General features: G+C 50.9%; 4 protein-coding genes across 4 annotated transcripts; 3 read left to right on the top strand and 1 right to left on the bottom strand.

Annotated features, from left to right (window-relative positions):
- Positions 1-2,196: 2,196 nt before the first annotated feature.
- On the top strand, positions 2,197-3,347 carry chs7_0 (Chitin synthase export chaperone; the record flags this gene model as incomplete). The annotated part of the gene is made up of 2 exons (XM_014691999.1): positions 2,197-3,009; positions 3,156-3,347. 2 exons carry the CDS (start codon positions 2,197-2,199, stop codon positions 3,345-3,347), a joined length of 1,005 nt encoding a protein of 334 aa, XP_014547485.1.
- Positions 3,348-13,005: 9,658 nt separating this feature from the next.
- Positions 13,006-15,751, top strand: G6M90_00g041380 (uncharacterized protein; the record flags this gene model as incomplete). The annotated part of the gene is made up of 2 exons (XM_014691998.2): positions 13,006-15,605; positions 15,664-15,751. The coding sequence occupies 2 exons, from the start codon at positions 13,006-13,008 to the stop codon at positions 15,749-15,751; spliced, it is 2,688 nt and encodes an 895-aa protein (XP_014547484.2).
- Positions 15,752-17,562: 1,811 nt separating this feature from the next.
- rad4 (S-M checkpoint control protein rad4) lies at positions 17,563-20,186 on the bottom strand (the record flags this gene model as incomplete). Its single annotated transcript, XM_014691997.1, has 2 exons — positions 17,563-20,007; positions 20,082-20,186. The coding sequence occupies 2 exons, from the start codon at positions 20,184-20,186 to the stop codon at positions 17,563-17,565; spliced, it is 2,550 nt and encodes an 849-aa protein (XP_014547483.1).
- Positions 20,187-21,178: 992 nt separating this feature from the next.
- DCN1 (Defective in cullin neddylation protein 1) lies at positions 21,179-23,341 on the top strand (the record flags this gene model as incomplete). The annotated part of the gene is made up of 5 exons (XM_066130280.1): positions 21,179-21,265; positions 21,507-21,550; positions 22,489-22,568; positions 22,628-22,805; positions 22,900-23,341. The coding sequence occupies 5 exons, from the start codon at positions 21,179-21,181 to the stop codon at positions 23,339-23,341; spliced, it is 831 nt and encodes a 276-aa protein (XP_065986496.1).
- Between the last annotated feature and the right edge of the window lie 575 nt (positions 23,342-23,916).

Genomic DNA, 23,916 nt, shown 5'->3' with positions numbered 1-23,916 from the left:
TTTTTCGGTTTGCGGGCCTGGGGCTTTCTGGGCCTCTTATCTCTTGTCCCCAAACCGCTCCGGTTTGGCAGCTATGTTATCACAAACTTCCGATGATGTGATTCATGTTGAGGTGATCGGTTGACAAATACCACACGGGAGGAATAGTCACGGATGAGCCTGGGCACTTCATAAATGCATTTGATGGAGTTTTTTTGCGAATTTTCAATTAATGGCAAATCAGCCACAGAGGTTCATTAGCAAGAGAGACGGATGGATGATTTCTGCATTCGAGTTGACTTTGATTGTATGGTGCCTATCTGGTTCCTCCAGAGGGGTGTGAGTTGGTCTGTGGTTATACATCGGGCGACTTCTGGCTAGTCGCGCAGCTATTAGATAGTTACAATAAGTCAGCAATGACGGGAGCGTTGCCAACTGACGCATTACGCATTTTCATTTGATGATAGATCAATTTCATCTCGGCTTGTGAAGACAGCTTCCGAGACTCGGAAGTAAGGTTGGATTGGACAATGTATCATCACATCACGATCGGCTTCAAGACCATCACCGAGAATGAAGAATCTACTTTACCTACAGTGAGGGGTCATTGTACATCTAGGGGCCCTCGTATAAGTACTTGGGTAGTTCAGTTTTCACCGGGAGTACGGAGTGAATATTCACCAATAGCGTATCCCTGCTTTGGCTCTCACATAGCCCTTAGCCTCGTTTCTGTTATCCGCTTGGAGTGCGAGAATGGACCAGAGTGCTGGGATGTCAGGGCGGTTCAATGGGTGAAGAACATGGCTCATTTTACGGAGGGCCCGACTTCTGTGTTTCATAAGATGTGATCGGGTCGAGGAATCAGATTAAACCGCGGAGAGCCTATCTCGGCGCTGGATGCCCTGAAGAGTGTATTTACAATGTCCCTTGTGACTCAGCCAATGGAACAGATGCGGCTGGGTCTAAACTGGCTTCCGGGTGAATTTTAAAACGGGATGTGGATAGTAGTCACATCCTGTAATGAACTGTTTAAAGAAGCAAAGGCAGCAACTCATGCGTACCTAGTAGGTTTAAGTAGGTTGGACGTGTTTACGAAGATTTACGATCAGACTGGGCACATGTGCATCTGGAGCCTTTGTTTTTAGTGGACATTGAAGGGGCAACGGGCAATACTAGCCAACCAGAGGCCAGCAAATACCCGAAACAAACAAGGGCACAAGCACCCATCTATCCCTTCTCACTCACTACTCGAGGGGCCATGTACCATGGTCGCTATGTCAGTCGTCCCTTCCTCTATGGCAACAACTGGGTAGTAGTCAATAGTGCCACAGCCACAGCCACAGCCGCGAGACCGCCCCCGACTCTCTCTCTCTACCAGTTGACCCTGGACGTGGAACCTTCATGTCCATTTCTACCTCCTCCATGCCCATCCTCCCTCGACCTGATCTCTCATCGCTAGTCGCATCCCAGCGAGGAGCAAAAGCTCTGTTTGACTCAGCCGCTCGCTCTTCTAGTTGGTTCCCGAGTTTCCGACATCTACACTCTTTTTTGCGTCCTTGGCCTTCTGGCTTCGCCACGTCTGGCCAAGAAGCGTATACAGAGACTTGCGACATTTGAAATCGCGGCAACATACCTTTGGGACTTGGAGTGGGCGATTTGGCTGTTCAGCTTGGTCCTCAAACGGCGCGGAGAGTTTCGCTTTGGCCAAAACTTGCCGATTTACATCAGACAACTGTCTCCCAACCCTGCATTAGCGATTGCCACTCACATAGATGGTCCCTATCTTGAGCACTCCCTTCTCGATCGTCTAGTACGCATCTTTCGATCCATCAACGGATATTTCTTGCCGCAAACACGAATTGAAAATACCCAAAAGACTGCGAATCGCTGTATTTGGACCAGCACCTTCCCGAGACTTTCAAAAGGAGAGGCACATCGATAGGACTGCATACCGACTGCTCGATATTGTTCTGGTGTTGGACGACAAAGCTGCAGTGACATCGGTCCAAAAATCCTTCTGTAGGGAGCACCATCTGCCGTTCGATCTGAATCTCAACTCTCCCAAGATCGTATAGTCCACGGTCAACGGCACGACCACATCGGGCTTCAACAACGGGCCTTGCTGATCAGATTTACGAAGTACCTTCCACTTTGTCGCCTGAAGATTCTGTCTCGATATAGGCCTCTTGTGGGGGACAAATCACGAAGACAGGCAAGATGTCTGGTTTCGGTGACTTCACCTCAATCTGTGAGAATGCGCCACTTCCTCTTTGCGCCAGCGTTGGGCCTACCCTCCCGGCGACAAATCGTGTCGGCATCGAACCTGATTGCTATGCTCGCAATATCGCTCTGGCCAACACCATCATTTTCGAAGGTGCCGCATCTGCTATGCACATCGTGGCACTGATAATGACGATCGTGATGATTCTCCATGTTCGTAGCAAGTTCACGGCGGTTGGTCGAAAGGAGATTCTATCGTTCTTCTACATATATATGATTTTGACCTTCATCTCGCTGGTTGTGGATGCTGGAGTGGTTCCGCCGGCTAGTGGGCCATTCCCCTACTTTGTCAGCATACAGAATGGTTTGAGCAATGCGCTGGTAACATGCTTGCTTATCAACGGGTTTGTGGGATTTCAGCTATATGAGGATGGCACACCTCTGTCGGTTTGGATGATGCGAATCTGCTCTTTGGTTGCTTTTGCCATCAGCTTTCTTGTTTCTCTTGCTACTTTCAAAGGATGGGCGGGCCTGAACCCGACCAACACGGTAGGCCTGTTTGTCGTTCTATATCTGTTGAACGCCATTGAGCTGTTCATCTATGTAGGCATGCAGGTCATCTTGGTAACTAGAACCCTGCATGACCGTTGGCCACTTGGTGACATTGCCTTTGGTGTCTTCTTCTTTGTGGCTGGGCAGGTTATCCTCTATGCGTTTAGCAGCAAAATCTGCACAGCTGTGAGCCACTATCTGGATGGCCTATTTTTTGCAACAGTCTGCAACCTTCTTGCTGTTATGATGGTATATAAGGTATGGCCCCTCTCCCCGACACCAGGAATGGATATAGCCACTTCATCAACATTTGCTGTCCCGTCACAGCTGGGATGTTGTTTACCCTGTGGGGGCTTTGGCAAAAGTGCGACAGACTGGAAGATATTGACTGACTTATCTGGTAGTACTGGGACTCAATTACCAAGGAGGATCTGGAATTCTCCGTGGGGACACGTATGAACAACTGGGAAGTCAAGGAGCTTTTGCCAGAAGACGAGCGCAGAGCAACTGTCTATGCGGACGATCCGTATGGTCACACCAGCAGCTACGACCCTCCGTACTCGCCAACTGCGCACCGTTACTCTACCAAATACTGAGTGATGAATGATTGTCCATCTATATGGGCTGCTGATGGCAAGTGGAGTTGCAAGTCTGAACCTTCTTGGCGCATATTTTCATCCGTCATGTTGAACGGAATAAGTGTTTCTACTAATTCATCCCTCACGGCTGAGCGGTCTTGCGGATCATGTTGTTGGTTCTATGTTGTAATGATTTGTACTTTTCTCTCTCTTTTTTAATTTTTCTTTTTGAGTCGTTATATTTGGACCTGGCATTAGCGCTGTGAGTATTATAGGACATGCCAACGGTAGCGACTGGATACTGCACCATGACTTGCTCAAGAGCAAACAACGGGTGTTAAGCGGCTAGGGATGGGTAGGGAGCTTATGGCGATTGTGGAAGTCGGTTCTTTGTTTTTGTCTTTTTTGTTTTTTTTTTTCCTTATAGATCCTGTAACACTTGCCCATGGGATATGATACATGGGCACTGGCGTTGTAGACGAAAAGGGTTGAAAGACGTAAAGAACTATATCTGTTACGAAACAGACACACATTCCATATCGATGTCGGAGATTGTCTTGGACGGGTCCCAAATTCGTTGTGTTGTCGGGCTCAGTTGGCCAATGTTTTCCCAAGTTCTCTTTGTGCCCAGTGCCATTCATGTTGCTCCATGCTGCGGTACTGTTTTGTACTTGTCTTCTCCTCGGATGTTTGCCAATTCCGCGGATGCCGCGCGATATTGGCCATAAGTCGATTTTGCATGTGCGGTGCCAAAGCGGGAAGCAAAGGGCAGGGAATCGTACAGGGAACAGGGGAAAGGGCCCGGCGAAAGACGTTGGACAAAGGAATGCTCAAGTGTTCGGCCTGACACTTGGTTTTGGCAGTCTTTGTACAAGACATGACTGGGTACCTGGCTGCTGGGCACGGAGTAGTACCTGCGAAGTGAGGCGGGTACCTGGCACCTGGGTACTTGTGATGGACAAGGTCCTTGTCTCGGGGACGAGATTTAACTGAAGCTCTGGGGTGTGGCATCGACCTGACAGGACTCTGGTTGAGCAGAGCAGAACACGGCATGGCGTGGCGTGGCAGAGCAGGCACAGGTGCGCTCTCTTTTTCTTCTACACCCTCCCTCAGTCAAGGTAGCCTCCGTTGGATTGGACAGAGAATGTGCACAGGCGAGCAAGATGAAGTACTACTGGGAACGACAAAGGAAAAAGGAACGACAAATGCGGTCGTCCTATTCGATAAAATACAAGAATGGACCTTTGGCTGTGCGGGGGGGACCCAGAGATGATCGAATCTTGGGTGACGGATATATTGTCGGTGCTTGCACTTGACCCATGCCTTTTCACTACAATGCATTCGTACGGACTCTATGTACTCACTACGTACTTGTAGGTAGTAAGGACGTAGGTTTATGTCCATGACTGCGTACTAGGTACCTACCTCCTAGGAGATGCTTTAGTTGGGTGAGCATTTGGTAATAGCTGGTGAAGTTTTTGAGACTTACGGGGGTAGGGTTGGAGGGTTGGTATAGGCCAATGGGGAGACAGCATCGCGCGTATTTTCGTCCAGGAAGCGTCGAGTTCTGACTTCTGATTTGGTTCCGGCTGAGTGGTTCAGTCCTCAGTCCGCTCAGTCCCAACCTCTGTCTGCCTTGGTGCGCCAAGGCGTCTCTAATTCCGGTCCTTCCCAGCGCGCCAAGGTGGCAGCCTGGGCAACAACCTGCCTAGGTAGGTAGCCAACACCAGAAAAAGGCCCGTTGATGTTCTGGACGACCGAGGGATGCATGGGGAAAATGGGGAACGGGGATAGGGGTGCTTCCAGACATCGATGGGCGACGCAGCATTGAAGCTGGCTGCGGGCCCTGGGCTCTTGCTCCCATGTCGTGGTACTACATGTATGCAGCCAACGCCAAGGTTCCTTTGCAAAACTCTGTCACAACTAACTTGTCACAGTATTTGCTGCAGAGCCACAAACGCCGGCCTGCGAGTGGTGGACCGCTTCCGACAGACTGGTTCTGCCGCCTCTGGAATCAAATTTCGCAGCATCAAAGGAGGGGGTGATGCGTTTTTGTGATTTCCCTCGCCATTGTACCGAGTACGTGACTAGGCATGTAAGATTTGGGACGGCGCGAGGCCGCCAGTTTGCTTCGCAGAGGAACAAACAGCAGCAATAAAACACGGAGTAGGGACGGTCAAGAAGATGCCGGGGGTGCCTGGGGGTAATTTGAAGAATATGACGGCATGGAAACCGGATTTGACCTCGAGTTTAGGCAGACGAGACCCAGTGAGAAGACGGCCTAGCCATGGTGAAGGGCGACGAGACCTCGAGAATCATTGACCCGAAAAGAACGAAAACCACCACCACCACCGCCAAAATCCACAACCCGCGCATAGCCAGACAAGATGGTGTCATGAAAGAAATAAGACTTGTGGGTTGTAGTTGAAATCCGCTACTGTTTGGAAACAACACGGGTCAAGTTGACCGCAGCAACAGCAGCATCGCGTGGTCCACGGTAACCTGGCCTGGTCGCTAGTCCAGACCAGCACGGGTACCCAAAAATGGACAGACCCGCTTATGCTCCATCTTAGCAAGGGAGATCCGACAGACACTTCAAAGTCATTGCAAATCGAGGAATGGTGATCACCTGAGCCAAGTAGACAAAGCGCGACGGATGATCGGGGGCATGGTCGAACCAGACGAGACCGAATGAGGGGGCTCTGAAACAATTCCCGGACTGAGTAAAGAAGAATTCTGGACGCATCATCCAAGACGAGGGGTTAAAAGAACAAAGGGCCAAAATGCGATCGTCGCTTGTTGAAGAAAAGGTGTAACACCGTGTCTCATACTACAGCAGCCAGAGTATATGTTGATGTAACAAACATGCTGCGAGTGTGGGCAACCCAGCTCTTTTTTTGTTCTTCCTCTTCGTCCTTCTTTCGTTCCAAGGGTTCCGTTGTGTCTGTCATGTTGTTCGCGTTGTTTTGTTTCGGAGCTCAGGCCGTTTTCAGAGTAGGCTTGCTGGGGCATAAGATTTGAGGCAAGTAGGAGACGCGAAGACAAAGGCAAGAGGCCGAATGCGGAAAGTGTGTGAAAGAAGACAAAGACGTCAACATCATGTCCGCATTTACCGAGTGCATAACTCGGGGTTGACATGTGCTGGCGAGCCTTGGCGTAGAGGGCGACCACGATAGTCCCGGTCGCTATAGGCGGCATTATGCTCATGTCACGGTCATTGCAGTCATTCTGGGCGTTAGCAGGAGGAGCATAGTGCAATGGAACCCACCACTAAGAAAATAGTACTGCATAGTCCACGCTACTAGTGGTGATTTGGCGGAGAGTACTCCGTATTATAGAGCATTATAGATTTGCTGACTCCGTATCATCCCCCCCCGGACCAGCTGCGGTGGATGACAGTTGTGGCAAGCATCCAGGATTTCGAGGGGCTTTGACCACCTTGACCACTTTGACATCTGAGTACATGTATTTGCGAATCTGGCCAGCATCCGGCCCCAGCGTCAGCAATATGTACGCGATTAGCGCAAGATTCAAAGGGAGCGGGAGAGTAGGCAAGGATCGCGCGTCGGTCCCTTCGTTGTCTATAACCAGCATGTGTCTTCCAAGCTTGTATGTCGGCGTGGCGGCCAGATTGTGGTGTTGGAAAGCTATCCGTTATTTGATTGAAAGGAGTGCCGTCAACTCAGTCCTTGAGCCGTGGTAGGTGAAGAGTACTCCGTATCGCCCGTCTTATTCGGTTGTGTAACTGTGACCAACTCTTGCAGGAGGATACTGAGGGTTGTTAGCTGGCAGGTCTGTGGCACCGTGACTCAATCTCTCAGTCAATTGTATGCACGCTTGACTCCGTATATCATCCACTCAACACATCAAAAGAAGAGGGCCGGAACACTGCTCCACAGCTGGACTAGAAATTAATTAAGGTAAATTAAAAAAGTGGAACGGGTATCGTACGTCGCATGTATGTCACTAGTAGCAGTAACGCGAATTGCAGGGTGTGAGAAGGGAAAGTTCAGTAACGTCCATACTCCGTGGAAGCCTGGATTCTGTACTGTGCCCCTTCCTTCGCATGACGCCATGCACCTAGATAACGGTGGTAATGTAAAAATGCCATTGGCAATTGGCTTGATAATGCTGCTACTACCACGCAGGGGAGACGAGAACAGGCTAATGTGCCTGTAGTCCAAAGATGCAATAAGACTCTGGTTTGAGGTCGTGACCAAGAGTGAGGAGTGGAGTGTAGGCCTCAGGAATTCGATCTTGCCGACATTGCTTCATGCCAGACCAGACTGCATACACTCACTCGCTCCTGCCCTGGAACAGGAAGCCGTCGATGGGCACTGAGGCGCCTGCCCAGGCAAGCACCAACCAGCCAGGCCCTCTGACTGGCACTTGCCTCACGCCACCGTCATGGAGCTAAAGATTTTTTCCCCATCGTATCCAATGACATGGATGGGGTTTATGCTACACCAGCAGACTCAATATTGACGTTTTACGGACGAACGCACAGATGGCATCAACAAATGCGTATCAATAACCTAGATTCGCCCACTCGGTTCCTCCAGACGTTTCTATCGTGAGAGCGTGGCTGCGCCAACAACTCAAGCGTACGTGCTACGTGGGCCACGAGCTCCACCCCCCTCGGGTACTCGCTCGTCATGTCGTGAGTGAAGATAAACTAACACAAACAGTGCTCCGTACGAGCGTGTCTATTATTGGACGACGATTACAACCATGAGCTGATCCAGGCAGTATTGGGTTGGGTTGGCAGCCTACAAATATCATGAGGCATTATCGTCGACAAGGTTCGTTGTGACGTGTGCATTACCTGGCAAACAACATTACAACATCCAACATCGAGGCGAGAGAACGCCACAGCATTCTTCAGAGGATACCAACAGTTCAAGTGTGCCGCAGGAATTGTACGAACCACGGGTGCCCAGGTACCTACCTAGGTACTTCGGAAGCTATGGGGCCAACAACTAACTGGTGTGTCATTGCCGATCTGGCATGGGTGACTCCATCGGCACTTTGAAATTCTTGATTCAGTGTGTATTGTTCTTGTCTAAGGGGAATGTTCGGCTTGCCAAAAAAAAAAAAAGCGATGTGCTATTAATAATATCAACTCACCAACATGGGTCAGCCTGATCATGTGAAGTGCAAACGTGGCACAGCACCCACCGCAACTTTCTTAGCAGGCGAGATGCACCAATGTCTTCATCACTCAGTCTGTCGGTTCGCACAGAGGCATGATGGCTGCCCCGGCCGGGCTTAAACCTGCGCAGCCGCGGGCAGGACCTCGGGGCAACAAGTATGTTTACTCGCACGTGAGAAGACTTCCCGTTTCATAAGGGAATAAAGGAAAGTTGAGAACGTTTGTTAGCCAGCCGGGGCATGCCGTGCGTTGCATGTCATGTTGGCATCACGGCAGCCAGCTAATGCACGGCTGTGGCGTGGCCCTGCGTTTTTGGGGTTGCCGAGTTGATGGAAAGGAAAGGACGGGAGGCTCAAGGATGAGATGCAGAGCAGACCGCCATTACGGAGTACAATGCCGAGGTAGTCATCACGGGTATCAGGTATCGATGGATAATTTGCGAAATGATGGTGGCGAGTTGACACGTCTCTCGCAATCATTGCAGTGTTATATATCTCGCCGTACAGAACTGCGACATGCAGATTTGGTACGAGGCTAATCGTAGACTCTTTGCAGCATGCGTCGCTACGATGAGACTCTGGCTTCATGCCAGGTTGATAAAAGGCAAAGAGCAACGTTGGTTTGAACTCGCGACTCCTCCATAGCACTCCCTCCATACTACCCAGGTAGGTAGATGTTGTCATTACATCACACATACATGGACGTGGAAACTGCTTTTTCAAAAAAAAAAAAATGAAACAGGGGGGAGGGGGTGAGACTATCACTAGTATGCATACCGGCGTGGGCCTCAACTTGATAGGGAAAAACGTACTGAATATTATATTATTATAGCCCATGCACCAAGCTGCGGTAAATTAAACCAAGGCAGAAGAAGCATAGTCCCTTCGAGACATTTACACACACGCACACACGCGCACACGACCCGGACCGAAAGAGCCTGGCTGGTGTTCCATGGTGTGGACAGGCAAGCGCACGACAAGGGTTGCAAAGAGAGACAAGACATGCACATGGGAGTGTGCTTATGATGATGACAGAGCCTTATTCACATCCTCCGTACGGTACTCCGTATATAATTGCATTATAGTGTACTCCGTATTAGCAGTAGTACATATTTTCTTGCTCGCTCCTTCCGCAGGGAGATAAGGAGCCGAAAGACGAAACATTCGGGAAATTAAAGCATAAGCCAAGACCGGAGAGCCAGTTTCGAACAGAGCCCTAGACTGACGCAGACTCCATGCTACTAGGTGAATACTGACATGTGTCTACGACGTAGCCCAGGCTGGCTGCTGCAATGTAGATGCCACTGCAGCGTGACAAGATGGCGGTTGAGTTTCGTGGGCCGGAGCCGCCTCGTTCCCAGACGTTTTCTTGAACCAGCTGAGCATTTCACTCTGCGCTGTGCAGCGTCAAGCCGAATGAGGGCGCATAATGTGGCCGGAGCAGCCGCTCAAATTGATATTTGTAGATCAAGCAAAGAGAGGGAGAGGGAGCAATCAATAGCCACAACGTGATATGCTTAAAGTGTAACCAAGGGAAGCACCCTAGTCCTTGTCCTAGTCGCAGGCCACATGCAGTTAAGGTTGTAGGGTTTGTCATATGAGAATAAGTCCATGTACATACTCGAGGACACGACATACATATCTACGTACATAAGTATGTATGTATGCGCAGCGTGTCTGGCGTAGTATCTGCCAAGGTCCAACATTGGCGGCCGACGAGAGGAAAAACAAGAACTGTGTGATGTTGAATTGTTGAATCCACGCCCCCGTGTCAGAGCCAAACGAAGCGCACCGCACCAGACCAGACACTATAGTATTAGCCTTTATAGGCTGAGAGCTTTAAAGAAAGGAACCAAGTCTGGGGCGTCCAGGACACCCCCCTTCCCTGGTCTCTGCTTCCCTCCCTCCGGAGACGGTCGTTTTTGTCGTTATTGACCTTGACCTCTTTGAACTGGGAACTTTCGAACCTAGTGGCGGAGTACTCCGGCGACCTTTTTTTTTTAATCGGCACACTACTAAGTACAGTAAGTAAGTACCTACATGTATGATGGCATTTCTACTCTGCGCATCCCCGGGTCGGCGTTCAGATGCCAACATGTGCACTTGAGCATGAAAACCCCCTACCCGCGAACTCTGTACCTGATACCTCCCAGGTGCTTGTGCTCTGTACTTGGATCAATCGATGGCTCGCATCCAATTTTTGCCTGCATTTGTTAATACTGCGAGTGCCTTGAATGCTCGTTAGCTGCGCATTGGACTATCCTCTGCCAAAGGGTCATTGTCCTCTCTTTTTATTTTTCTTCCCCTTTCCAGCATCGACCATTCAAGCATTCGACTAGTTGCTTTATACTGCTTGGTGTCCCGTCAAACGGTGATAGCCAAAGGTGTTTTCCAGAGTTGGCCAGTTCCTTGTCCAGTTGGTCGAGCATTTACTAGGGTACTGGGTACTTAAGTAAGTACCTAGTAGTCTAAGAGTTCCAACCCAGATCTAGGTAGCCAGTACTCCGTACTCCGTACTGGCAAAGTATTTTTTTCTGGGGAGGTACCCAAGATAAGAATTTTTAGGCATCTCCTCAAGTAAAGTACCTGGGTACTTCATGTTGCGATACTTGGAGCTAAATTGAGTAGCGCCTCCTAAGCTCTCAGGCTTCGAGTCAAGTCAAGTCAAACTCTCAGTTCCTTGTCTCACTTGCTTGAGCCAGGCACCTCAGTCTCCTCCCTTGCTTGCGCGCCCGCCCTCAATCCCCAGCTCACCCAATCTGTTGGCCTTTTTTCTTCTTATTTTCCCTTTCTTTCCCGCATTCGAATTCCACGTTTTCCCTATTCATAGCCACACGCGTGGACACACACACACACGCACACACACACAACGCACGCCCGCACGCACGCACAAACACAAAGGGCCGTGTTTTGCAGTCGTTGCGCAGCCCAGTCTCCATTTCTCCATTCTGCATTCTCCATTCTCCATTCCCATTTCTCGGGCGTGCAAGGCCCTGCCCCCAGCGCCACAGCTTTCTGGTGTCTTATCAGCGCCCAGCCTTAGCTCACTAACTGATCCATCGGCCGCCATCGATGTGGACGTGGGATGCCAGCTCCAGCTGCTGTCCGCTGTCACAGCTTCAAGTTCGCGAGACATCGCTTGAAGCATAATTCGCATGGCAGCCACCTCCGTCGCAACCTACAACTCCTTCGTTTGGCATGCAGGGGCTCCCTTCCAATCTCTCTCATAACCTGACACCTCGGGGGGATTGCGGAAATTTTACCCGCTGCCAAAACCCAAGACATTGCCTCTGGGACACGAGCCGGTGTTGACCACTATTTTATACCTATGCGGCTACTTTGTTCACGCCACCCTCAACGCCCTCAGTTTTCTTAGGACCGTCGGGAACCTAGCTGGAGCCATAGGGACCATAGGGACCATAGGGACCATAGGGACTACTGTGAACCGCCTTGGCATCTCTGCTTCTGCTTCACCGTCGGCTTTCAACGCTTTCACGACTTGACACGACCCGTGAGCTTTGGCTGACTGGTGCAGCCCGTCGTCTCCGTTTGATCTGAACAGACAGCCAGCTCCCTTCCTTTTCTTTCAGTCACTCGTCAACCCCCCTTCGTCGCCCGCAAGACTCCACTCTCTGTCCTTTGCTTTCCATATTTCTACTCGTTGCCACCGCCCCTGCTCTTCTTCGTGTCCGTGGGTGTTAGCCCTCTCCTTCATCCATTTTGCTATCCTTGTTTGATCAGCCGTATAGGCTGTTTTGACTTTGATCAGAATCCCTAATTTGGCTTCGCTCATACCACAATCAAGTTGCCTTGTCTTCAGACAGGATCGAATCCTGTTTCCTATTATATTAATTACTTGCGGGTCTTCAGACAGGATCGAACCCTGTTTCCATCATATTAATTACTTGCGGGTCTTCAACCCAAGGCAGAAGACCAATATCGTCGCGTTCGATTGGCTTCTAGATGGGTATTTGGCCTATCAAACCATAGCCCGCCGATTGTCAACATACTTGTTCGCCGGAAAGAAAGGAAAGCACACACTAAGACGGCGGATCAACAATACGAGCTTCTAGCTCTCTGGTTGGTGGTCACTCACCCCTGGTCGATTCCGTGTCCACTTGCAAGGTGTATAATAGATCGAGTCAATTCACCTAGACTTCGCCACAGGGACCAACAAGGGACTGGAAACTTAGCAACGTGGAAGTTTATAAGCCAAGCTTCGTGGCTGCAGGCTCCAAAGTTCCCAAAGTTGTGCCTTTATAGTTCTGGTTCATGGCTGCGTGCGCCATTCTCCTGGCCGAGACGTACGAGAGTCCATCTGTCGGCTACCGGAAATCTATTGCCAAAAAGGGTACGTCCAACTACAGCCAACTATATGTAACACCTCTGAGGAGAGAGTGCCTCTAACAGCATAACGCTAGGTAGCGGGCGGATATTGCGCCGAGGCCGCTTGAGCCCATAAGTTTTCTTGTTTTGGTGATAATAAAAGAGCGCTGGGGCAACCTGCGCTTTTGAATACATCAAAATGGAAGTGGTTGATTTGCTCCCCGCCGAGGAACAGCGGTCAGTCTGGGATGAAACAGAACGTAACTTTTGGCTCAAGTTTGATCACGAAAACGACGCCAACTACGGCAAGTCAGAACAGAGGTATAAAATGAGGGAGGCAGAGACGAGAGCCAATCTTGATAAGTTAACGGTGAAGAGAACACAACTCACGGAGAAACAGGACCGTCTTCTTAAGGAGCTGACGCAAGTGGAAGAAGAACTTGCTCGAGTTGTGGAAGAATGTGACGACAAGGCCACCAAGTTAAATATCCTAGAACAGAAATACCGCCAAAGCGAACACGACAGACTAGAGCAACGTAACAAAATCGCCAAGAGTATGGAAAGATTCTTTAGGGTCAAACGAGGAGAGGACCCTGACGCGCCATCTGAACGGGATAAGGAGCAGTGGCATGAAGTACTTAGGAATAGTACGCGATCCGGGGACGAGGGGCGTGAGGCCGCCCGCGCCGAAGCTCTGGAGCAGGCCAATGAAGCGGCAAGATCGACGCAAGCTCTGACTCCCGTCAAATCCGCACTCGTTCCGCCGGTCACACGGAGGTCATCTAACGTGCTTGTCGATATTATCGATGCTGATGGCCATGTGATTGGTCCTATAGAGAGGACTGATCCATGGAATCAATGGGTTGAAGCTATTCAAGACTTGCCTATAAAACAACAGGTCAGGATTCGCCGGGGACGCAAGTTCACCTCGGATCACTTGGCTACCATCTATGACCGCTCAGAGGCCAAAGGAGTCAAGTGGCTGGCGTGTATGATTCAGGCTACAGGGGAGATTCAACCACGACGTTGCCATTCTTGCGATAAAAACCAAGGTGCTTTTGAGGACTGTGTTGTTCTAGGTGGACCACTGTTTCAAAAGTGTGGCAATTGCGAATGGAATCGCCAAGGGTGCCATATGCCTGCACCTTATAAATCTGCAAACAGAGGACCCAGACACGAGCAAATGCAGTATCATGATGTTGGTAAAGAACCAGAGCAACTGGCATTCCGGATGCCACCAGCGAACCAGTCTCGCCAAACACTTCGACCATATCTAAGCCGGGAAGCAGGAATAGCTCGATCGTCCAGTCGTTTGAATGGGAGCCCCGTGCTGCCCGAACCAATTCAAATGCCGACCCCAAAGGAAAGCCGAGAGCATCCGTTTTCTAGCTTGAAAAGCCACCAAGCCTTAAGTGGTTTCACCCCTGCGAATTATCGAGGCCGGCCGCCTTCTCGAGACATTCCGACGCCCTCCGTGCAGTCAGTTGAAAATTCCCCACAGCCCACGAGGCAGCATCTCCCATCATCCGACGAGATAACAAGAAGTAATTTGATTCTCAAACACAATGGCACCGTTTATACCTTCCCCGAGTGTGTTGAAGGCGTCCCTCTTGTGAAGATTGACGAAGACCACCCTTATTGGGATCCGCGTTGGCCTCCTGTACGAGAGATTATTCAACCACAGCTTGATCTCTGGCAAGAAAAATATGACGAATCTGTAGAGAGGAAGGCCAAAGGCGAAGGCGGTTCTTCCAAATTTCAGAACGGGCGTCAGGTCAACCGGGGCAGGAAAATTTTGGAATTCTTAGAAGATGGCGACATCAGCCCCTACCAGCTTTTGTCGAAACAGTATACGCATACCGGAAAGGGAACCATCACCGCTTACGATACGTTATTTCGGATGTGCGAAACACTCGGGGAGCTGGCCAAATATCGGCTTGACATCTCCCCAGTCGACTGGCTGCGCCATCGCTTGCATGAGCTCATTGTGGAAAAGGGCGCAAATTTCAATTATTCCAAAATCATGCACGATTTCTATCATGATCCAAAGCTCGCGGCCCTGCGTTCTAAGAACGGTTTCAAGAGTATAGGGCGCCCATCTGGCTACAGAGCTGGCCAGATCGGGGGAAACGACAACAACAGCACACCTCAAGGTGGCATGAAGAAGAGGAAGAGCATGCATTCCCAAACAGACACACCCCGGCAGACGCCGTCGTCTAGCCACTCCCCGTCCTTGGCCCAGGATGACTACAGCCATTCCCCTCTTGCCAGCAATGCAGCTCCGTATTCGACCAACAGTTCGTTTAATGCACCACCAATTCAAAAGCGCCTGAAGCCGCTTTCTCCTGTGTCCACTCATCCAAACGACGAATTCTACACGGATGGCATTTCAGATACAGACTCTTGGAGTGGTGCTCCGATTCAAACGCTGGATTGGCGTATTTACCAAGTGAAGACAAGACTATTTACAAGCTCCACAGAGGTAACTCAGTACTGGCATTGGAAAGAGGGCCGACGCCTCTTTGAGCATCAGGTCCTCAAGGACACGGACCCGATTAGTTGGGGCATCCTCCGATCTCCAATTGACTTTGACATCCCGCTGGATGATATTACACGGGTTGATTGGAACATTGATGCTCTGCAGGTGCATTTTGTAATGAGTCAGTTCAGCTCCAGGATCGCCAAGCAAGATGGAAAACCCACAGGCGACGTCATGGCAGCATTCAAACGGGAGACTACGATGCGTCGATTCCTCAACTACTGTCGCCAGCGCCGGTTAAAGCTGGTGAAGGTCACCGCGTAAGCCTTGGAATTCCGTTCTCTCATGTCGCTGCTGTTACTAACCTTGATCGACTAGAGATGAAATCGAACAACGGTGGGGCAACATGCAATCGGAGAAACTGCCCGATACAGATGAAGAGGCCAGCCCAGCATTCAGGGAATAGCTCTCCCGTTGCTGGGAATAATGCCAGCATATTTCACTGCAACTGATGATACTCACGTGATTCTTTTGCTATCGGCAAAATTTTTCTTTGTAATTGACAACCAATTTCCTTGCCGACTGTTTTCTTATTATTTGGGAAAATTCATTTTCTGAAGGCATACACGACAGGTTCTAGCGCACTTTTTTTTCCCCTCCTTTTTTTCTCTTCTTTTTGCTTTTACTGGCACACCGCAGTGTTTTCAGTGTTTTGGGCGGACGAAGCGGCGTCATAGTAATGGCGAAGAAGATGCAAATATTCTCCGCTATGTGTATCCTAGCATGGATGCGACTCCCTGGCGTACCATGTCTCTGGTCTTGGATGCCTTCTACCATGAAGGCTTTTTAATACATTCGTGCAGCCATGTTTTGGAGCATTTGCACGAACGAACCACAGTATATTATACCCCTGTTGTGTATCTGGATGGTGTTTGGTGCATTTCTTTTCTAGACTTGCCGCAGTTCACACATGCATTATGAGATGCATTTTTGTTTGATGCATTCCCATCAGACAGAGACGGAGCATACTGGTCATTGGATTTGGTTTGCGATGGCACATTCTCGCTGGCGTTTGGGTTTTGGAAACGGTACACATTCTGGTGTACCCAAGGGAAAGGGCGTGGTTCACGTCTTTTGCAACATGGTCGACTGGATGGACCTAGGAGACAATGTAAGAAACTTGTTTGTACTAGTTGATGGCCCGGTCGGTTATGGGTCGTAGGTAATGGAAGCTAGGCGTCGCGCATTTTAGCTGTTTCGGATAGCTTTGGCGAAGTCGAATGAATTAGTTTGCTGGCCACGGCTTGTTTGCGATATCATCTGCTCCACGCCCCTATCCATTGGAGCATAGACTAGCTGCATGTAACTGCCTTTTTTCCAAGCCAACGAATGATGTTGTATTGCACTCCATGATGCTAACGTGACACTAGGAATCGGGGATATGCGTATATACATACATACCCCCAGCGGGCGACGGAGTAGTGCGCGCACAGCGACACATGCCGTCGGTTTGTGGACACGGGTAGTATTATTCTACACGGCGGCGTTGGTTGACTCCAGAGAGGTCGATTACTGATGACTCCCCCACTGTAATAACTATGTACAACATACTTAAGTATCAATGTTTTAGTCGGTCGTACCGTCTTCTGTTTAGGCACAGGCCCGCATACCACGGCAGGCAAAAGAGACCTTTGATTGAATTTGACCCAAGAGTGGGTGGGTTCTTTTTCTGTATGTGTGTACGCATTCGTCAGCTACCCTCCCTGGTGCTCCGAGGCATCATCTTCTCGTAGTGGCTACATATTAGGTTAAGTAATATACGATGTAGTTTGACCACGGGTAGACTCCATATAACCAGTACTCTCCTGGCCACCCTGTCGAGTGAGGTAGCAAAGACGAGTAGAAAGTATATTTTTTACTCGCAAGTACGGGATCTACCCTAGAAGAGCGGAAATTGTTCTCATGGACAAGGGGCTATCGAGACGATACGCTGGGATGCGATAATTCATCTACGGAGACGATGATGACACGCCCTTTGACGTTCTTCTTAAAAGGGCTGCCGGGGAGACAAGGAGCGTGTCGCTGGCCCGTCTTGATGGCTGGTCTGTTGGGAAGGTCATGTCCTACACGATGCTAGTGAGGGCCTGCAGTTGGCAATCCAATATAGATTCGGAGACTCGCTATCCTACATCTGTACTCCCAGCCTTGTGCGTGCGCACATATTCAAGACATGAGCTCCGTCAAAAAAAAAAAAAAAAAAAGGTCGTTATCCATTTCTCATCGCTTCCGTAGAGATCTTTCTCCTACGGCTACACTAGCCCGCCCGGTAGAGAGGGTTGGTTCATCCCTGCCCATCATCTTATTCATCAATGCGGCCTTGACCTGCTGTGCTTCTGGATCCGCATACTGCAATTGTGTAGAGGGGGGCTGGGTGTCTTGTTTGTCCATGTCGTCGTCGTCGTCGGTGACGGCGGCGACGGCGGCCTTCAGACTATCTGTTAGTTGGCGAGGGGGCGGTCCGCTGCCGTCTATGCTCGCTGCGCTGCTTCCGTTGGAGGCATTGCTGATGGCGCGGCCGAGGAGCTGACGACGGCGAGGGCGAGGAGGACCTTGGGCATGGCAGTTGCCATCGACGGGGGATGGGACGGCCGCTGAGTCGATGAGGCTGGATAGTTTGGTTGAGAGTGCCTGTCGCTCGGCGGCTCTAGCTTGCTGTTTTGATGCTCGTTCCTGATCTTGATGTGCGGTAGTTTCGTGACCATCTCGTCGATATAAAGGGTCGTCTGGGGGCGGAGCAGATGGCCTGCGGGCCGATATGTTTGGTTTCTCGGCGAGGCCACTCGGCCATGGGTCCGATTTCGTTCGAGGTAGAGGGACAGTGTGCTTTGTTGGTGATGGAGACTTGTTGAGTCTCGCACAGGATACTTCAGCTAATGGTGCATCGTGGTCCTTGGCGGACGTGTCGACCGTTTGGCTTCGTGCGGTGAAGAAGTCTGCTGAAGTTATGGACTCGAGTCGAGGTATACCCCTGACAGGGGCTGAGATTTGGCAGGCAGTGCTCTGCTTTTCATCCGAGTCTTGCTCAAAGGCACTGGCATCGAACCCACCCATGATCTTTGGTCTGGATGAAGTTGGCCTGGTGGTGACAGTCCTGGCGGCAGGGGGTGATTGTGTAGTGTCGTTGCCCTTTGGCTTTGGAGGCTGTGACTGACGTTTGATTTCTGTTGGAGCCGGAGCCGTCTGAGCCGAATATCGGTCTCGAATCTCTGAAAAGATATAGAGGCTCGGAGGCACCTTGAACCCAGTCGAGATGCATTCCCATAACCAATCTACAGACACAACGGGTACCCCCCACTCTAGCGCAAACTTCAGCTTCTCTTTGCGCATTGCCTTCAATGACCTGCAAACCAAGACGTTGGTTGTCCGCCTAAACTCCTCTTCGAACTTGGCCCCTAGTTGAGTAATACTTCGCGCAACTTGGTTTAGTTCCAATCCTGTAAAAGCTGCGCTGCATACGACTAGGCCCGAGAACGAAGGTATCGGGAATAGGGGGAACGGCCGGCCCAGTACGTGTTCGCCTGGAGAGAAGAATTGCTTGTTATGCAAGCATCTTTCAATGTAGAACTCGGTAACAATCTCTATATTGTCATAGGGTACGTTGGGATGCGACTCGGGCTGTGATGTTTGAGGCACGACAAGAAAACGGTGTGAGTGCTCCGTCGGGCGATGGGCTGCCGCCTCTCGAAGTGACGAAGCCACGGAACCCCCAAGCGTGGCGATGGTATCTTCGAGTACAGTTTGCCGCTTCTCGCTGAATCCGTCGATGGCGAATACACAGTTTGCAAACACACCATTGTTCTGCTGGGATGGGAGCTGGTGGTGCTGGTGAGGCTGTTGAATAGTAGGTTCGGGAGTTGCTTGCTGGCGTGGCTGTTGGTCCGAATCGGCTTGCTCGTTACCAAACGAGTACTCTCTTGAGCCGGAGCGGCCTAGGATGTCGCCCCAGAGATTGTTCCTTTGTGAGTTGAGTTTCATGCTGGCGGTTTTGCGCAGCTTCCTCGCCCCTCTGTCGGCGGTACCATTCGTGTTTGATGAAGCCGACCTAGATCTTTTGCCAAGTGATGCGCGCCTCGGGTCCTCCTTCTTCCAAGCACCGACGCCTTGCTCCTCGACTGGGAGCAACGGATCGAACTTGGCCTCCTCCAGAATGAGTCCACGCTGTATGCTTTGGTCCAACCAACCGAGGGTGACCGTGTAGACCCCCCAAGACTTGGCTGCGGTGAACTTCTTGCCTTCGGGCTTGCTGACCACAAGATGAGTACATCTTCTGGTCAAGTCGGCGGTATATTGTCCGCCATTGGCCGTGATCTTGGCGGCAATTTCGTCGCGCTGGTCTCCGAAACCCGTCAAGCATATCAGCAGTGATTGGCGACCAGCCGCCGCTCCCCCGTGCGGCGAGGCCGTGTCTGTGCCGCATTTCTCCAGCGCTTTCAGCCGGTGTTCCCTTTCCAGCGCTATGAAGTCGATCTCCTCGTCTCTTTTCCATAGTTCTGTCACGGCCTCTATCCACATGGCATCCATGGCTTTAATGTCGGGTCGCTCGCGAGCAACATGGCGGTACTTTGGCGTGTCATAGTCGCCGACGATGAGATGGGTCACGTCCGGGGTGAGATCGTATTTGTGAATGCCACCAAGCTCAGAGACCTTTTGGGCAATGTCTGTCTATATGTAGGGCGAAAAACAATAGTGTCAGCAGTGCTGTCGGGCCTGGCGTTGAGACAACAAGTCAAACCTACTCTTTGTTCTGGCGGAATGCTTGTGCAACACACGATGACATCCTTGAGCGGCTCTGACGGATCGATTGAATATCTCTCATCGTCTGCAGACTGCGAAGATTCCATAACGGCGTAGTGGCCGTATATGCGCCGGTGATGTATCGCACCAAGGAAGGGAAGCGAGGGCCATTTGGTGCCAGACTAGAATGCTGCACCACGAGGTTTTGGTGCAACTGAGGCGAAAGTATCTGGTGTGGTCTGGTGGGACTGGACCGGATTGACTGGACATGGACGCGTCGAGTTGGACCAGACCGCGTTTATTTTGCAGTTGAGTCAACGGCTGATGTCGACTTGTCAGCCCCCGGCAGGCCGGGCAGTGTGGAGCTTGAGTGCTGTTCTGGCACTTGACGCTGCTGCTGCTGCCACACGGCTTCAGCGCTGAGCCCTACCACTTCTGCCCTGGTGTCAAGTACTTAAGTACTTAACGCAGCACAGTGACGAACCACCCCTCCACAGTCCACCGCTTCCAGCGCTGTATATCTGCTAGTACCAGACTTGTGCCTCTTCAATGTTGCCGCCTCTTCAGCCACAACCACACACAAGACAACAGCCCAGAGGCGCCTGGCATCAGTTCGCATTCGACTTGTTGACCCCACCATCGCATTACACGCCGCTCGCAGCCTCGCTCGCCAGACTGAGCTCTCCATCCTCCCTCCAATGCTCCTCTGCGCTCCTCTCTTCCTCCAAGTAATGTCTGCGCAAGTCGACGCAGTCTGCTAGGGGAACAGCTGAGCTACTCGTTGCTCTACTTGACCGCCATCCACGGACCGAATTCGGAGCCGGCCCGGAGCGTATACGCATTGCCAAGCAGCGCACGGCGTGCTTGAGCTTGGCCACGCCCCAGTCTTTCTTTGTCCAGAGATCGCCCTCAAGGCTCACGCGAGGCTGCAATTCTCCATCGTCGACATCCACGGCCACCGACTCCGACTCCGACTCCGACACCCGCCTTACACCCTGCTGCCTTCGCTCGCTGACTACTTGCAACTCCCAGCCAGCCCACGCTGTGCTACACTGGTCCGCCGGTGCGTGGTGACGCTTCGTCCTAAACTCCAAACGAGATGCCGCCCCCGTCGTCGGCACAGCAGAAAGTCCTGACTGCCCAGTTCCTGTCTCTCACAGGCGCTACGGAGCGGCAGGCTACCAAGGTACGACGGTGACCAAGCTCGAAACCGGGCTGCTCACGGTCAAGCTCACCTCGCCTTCTCACTTGCCCCTCGCCCCTTCCCCGGCCCGATTGCTATGTGCGTTTGTTGGAGGTTGTATTATTACGGGGATTTTGCCTCGATGCATCTGCATCTGCACCCGCTTCTGGGTGCCGCTGCTTCATGCCGCAACTCCGCGAGACATTTGATAAAGCTTGAGCTAATGAGTGTGCCTGTGGTGCAGTTTTTGAAATCGACTGGCTACAAGATCAACGAGGCCGTTGATGCGTGAGTGAGCACCATCTCTTTGCATGCTTCCAACCCGCCGACCCTCGTCGAGCTACCCCAGGCTGCCCAGGCTCCCCGCGCTACCTTCCCTCCCAAGTCATCGTTCTGAAGTCTCCTGCCTGTCCGCCTCGTACTCTCAATGATTTGATTAAGCTTTGCTCTTGGCCGGTCCGCCATGACCTTCTCGGACCATGCCGCACAATGTCCCGTCCGCATGTGCGGCGCGTCAATCGTCAGCTGGGACAGAACCTTCCATTGATGTGGGTTCAATGTTATCAGTGGGGGTCCCACTAGCCAACGCAGCCCGTCACTGCCGACACACGACATAGTACGGCCGAGTGACGCCGATGGTTTTGAAACAAATGTCCAGGGCAGATCTTGCCGTCTTGATTTCCTCTCTTCCATCCCGCCAGCAGTTTCCAATTTCGGTTTTCAGAGTTGGCGCCCATGCCTTGACCTACAGTTGCCACTGATACGGCATCACATTGGACTCTGTCGAGGCTTTGCCAAACGTCTTCCCTACGCTAGCACGACCTTCTTGACCGTTGTTGAGAAATCTAGGGCATCAAAGTCTTGGGCTCTATCAATCCTTCAGTCGGCCTTGGACCCCCCTTCTGCTGGAGTCATGGGATGGAAAGATGTTAAGAGGCGTTTGCCCTCCCAGGCTATTCCATTTTGGACTCTCCCCAAGCCAACTGAGGGCGAAAAGACTCATGAAAGCGCGAAGTCTCGTGTGGATCAGGGGAAATTTTCACGGTAAAGGGATTTCTGAAGCCGCAGCTGGCATTATCTTACCCTTGGCCAAGTTGGCTAGCCAATCATGCCAAGCGGCTGCTATTTACTTTTAGCTCAGGTTTACTTTTAGCTCAGGAACGGCACCAAGGTGTAATGAGTTAAAAAAGGAAAGAAAAGGCTGACAGTCGTCTTCGAATTACTAGGTTCTATTCTTCCGGAAACGAGGTCAAAGGTCCGTCACCAACCGAGTCCAAGCTCGACGCTCAGTTCGACACATTGCGAGGTAAAACATATATGCATGCTGAACCGGGTTCTGCTTACACGAGGCTTACAGATTCGCAGATGCAAAGAACGATGAGAAGGACAAGATGGAACTCGAATCGACAATGGAATATTTGAGCAGCAAATTGAACATTAGTCTAGAGAACGCTGAGCTTTTTGTCGCCTTAGAACTGCTCCAAGCCCCCAGCGTAGGCGAAATCACCCGTCGCGGCTATGTTGATGGATGGAAAACAGCAGGGTACGAGCCAAACCATGATGCTTTTTGGGAAAGCCCTCTCCGGCAGTTCCAATAGTGCATTCATCAATAGAATGGAGCTAATGATGCATTTCAGTGCCGGCACAACACATAAGGAACACGCCTCTCACATCCAACGCCTTTCATCTGCACTCGCGACAAACCCCGTACTGTTTAAGAGGGTATACAAGTATACATTTGTGGCTGGCCGCGAAGGTGACCAAAAAGCCCTTAGTCTAGAGAATGCCCTGATTTACTGGGGTATGCTATTTTCACCTCCTGGTATGCTGTGGAAGAGCGAGAATCACGACTGGTTGGATCTGTGGAAGACCTTTCTCGACGAGAAGTGGACTCGATCAGTTAACAAGGACATGTGGAATATGGCACTGGAATTCGCATTGAAGTCGGTGGCTGATGAGAGCCTGTCCTTCTGGAACGAGGATGGTGCCTGGCCTAGTGTAATCGATGACTTTGTCGAATGGTGCCGTGGCAAGGGTATTGGGAAGCAAGAAACAATGGAAGTTGATGCGGAGCAGTGACGGGCGACTGGCCCTTGATGGACTCTTGCTCGATACTGAAGCGAGGTCGTGCTGCCAAGGGGTGAAAACTGCGCGGCCCAGCGATTTGGGCTCCTCGAGAATGCGGCCTCATATATATATCACTAGTAGAAAGCACCGTTTCGGTTCAGCGCGATGAGATGCGTTACCGAAATGAGTTATGATAGACACGTAACGAACAAATCATGAATATTGATACGCAAGAAATCAACGAATAGCAACTTGACCCTCATTTCCCTGATATGATGTAGGCTATCGGTTCCTCTAATTTTATACACTATTATGCTTGGTTCACATACATGCTATCCATTGCAAAACAAAATAAGCAACAAGCCACATATCCAGAATTCGTCCGTATATGCTCTCCCTTTGTATTACCTGGTTGGTTGCATTCAGTTGTAAAAGTTGCCATTTCGGCCAGCCATTCACCAGGCTTCCCAATATCGTACATGGTTTCCAGCAAACAAGATGTAAAGAAGGCTCCTCTGCCTGCTCCAATTTACATATCCGCCACGCGTCGTAATGCAGTTATTCTTATTCACCACTCTTTTTTTCTT

This window comes from Metarhizium brunneum, chromosome 2, assembly GCF_013426205.1.
Source record: "Metarhizium brunneum chromosome 2, complete sequence".
Lineage (NCBI taxonomy): Eukaryota > Fungi > Ascomycota > Sordariomycetes > Hypocreales > Clavicipitaceae > Metarhizium > Metarhizium brunneum.
The sequence above is the reverse complement of the archived record's forward strand: the minus strand, read 5'-3'. Positions and strand labels throughout refer to the sequence as shown.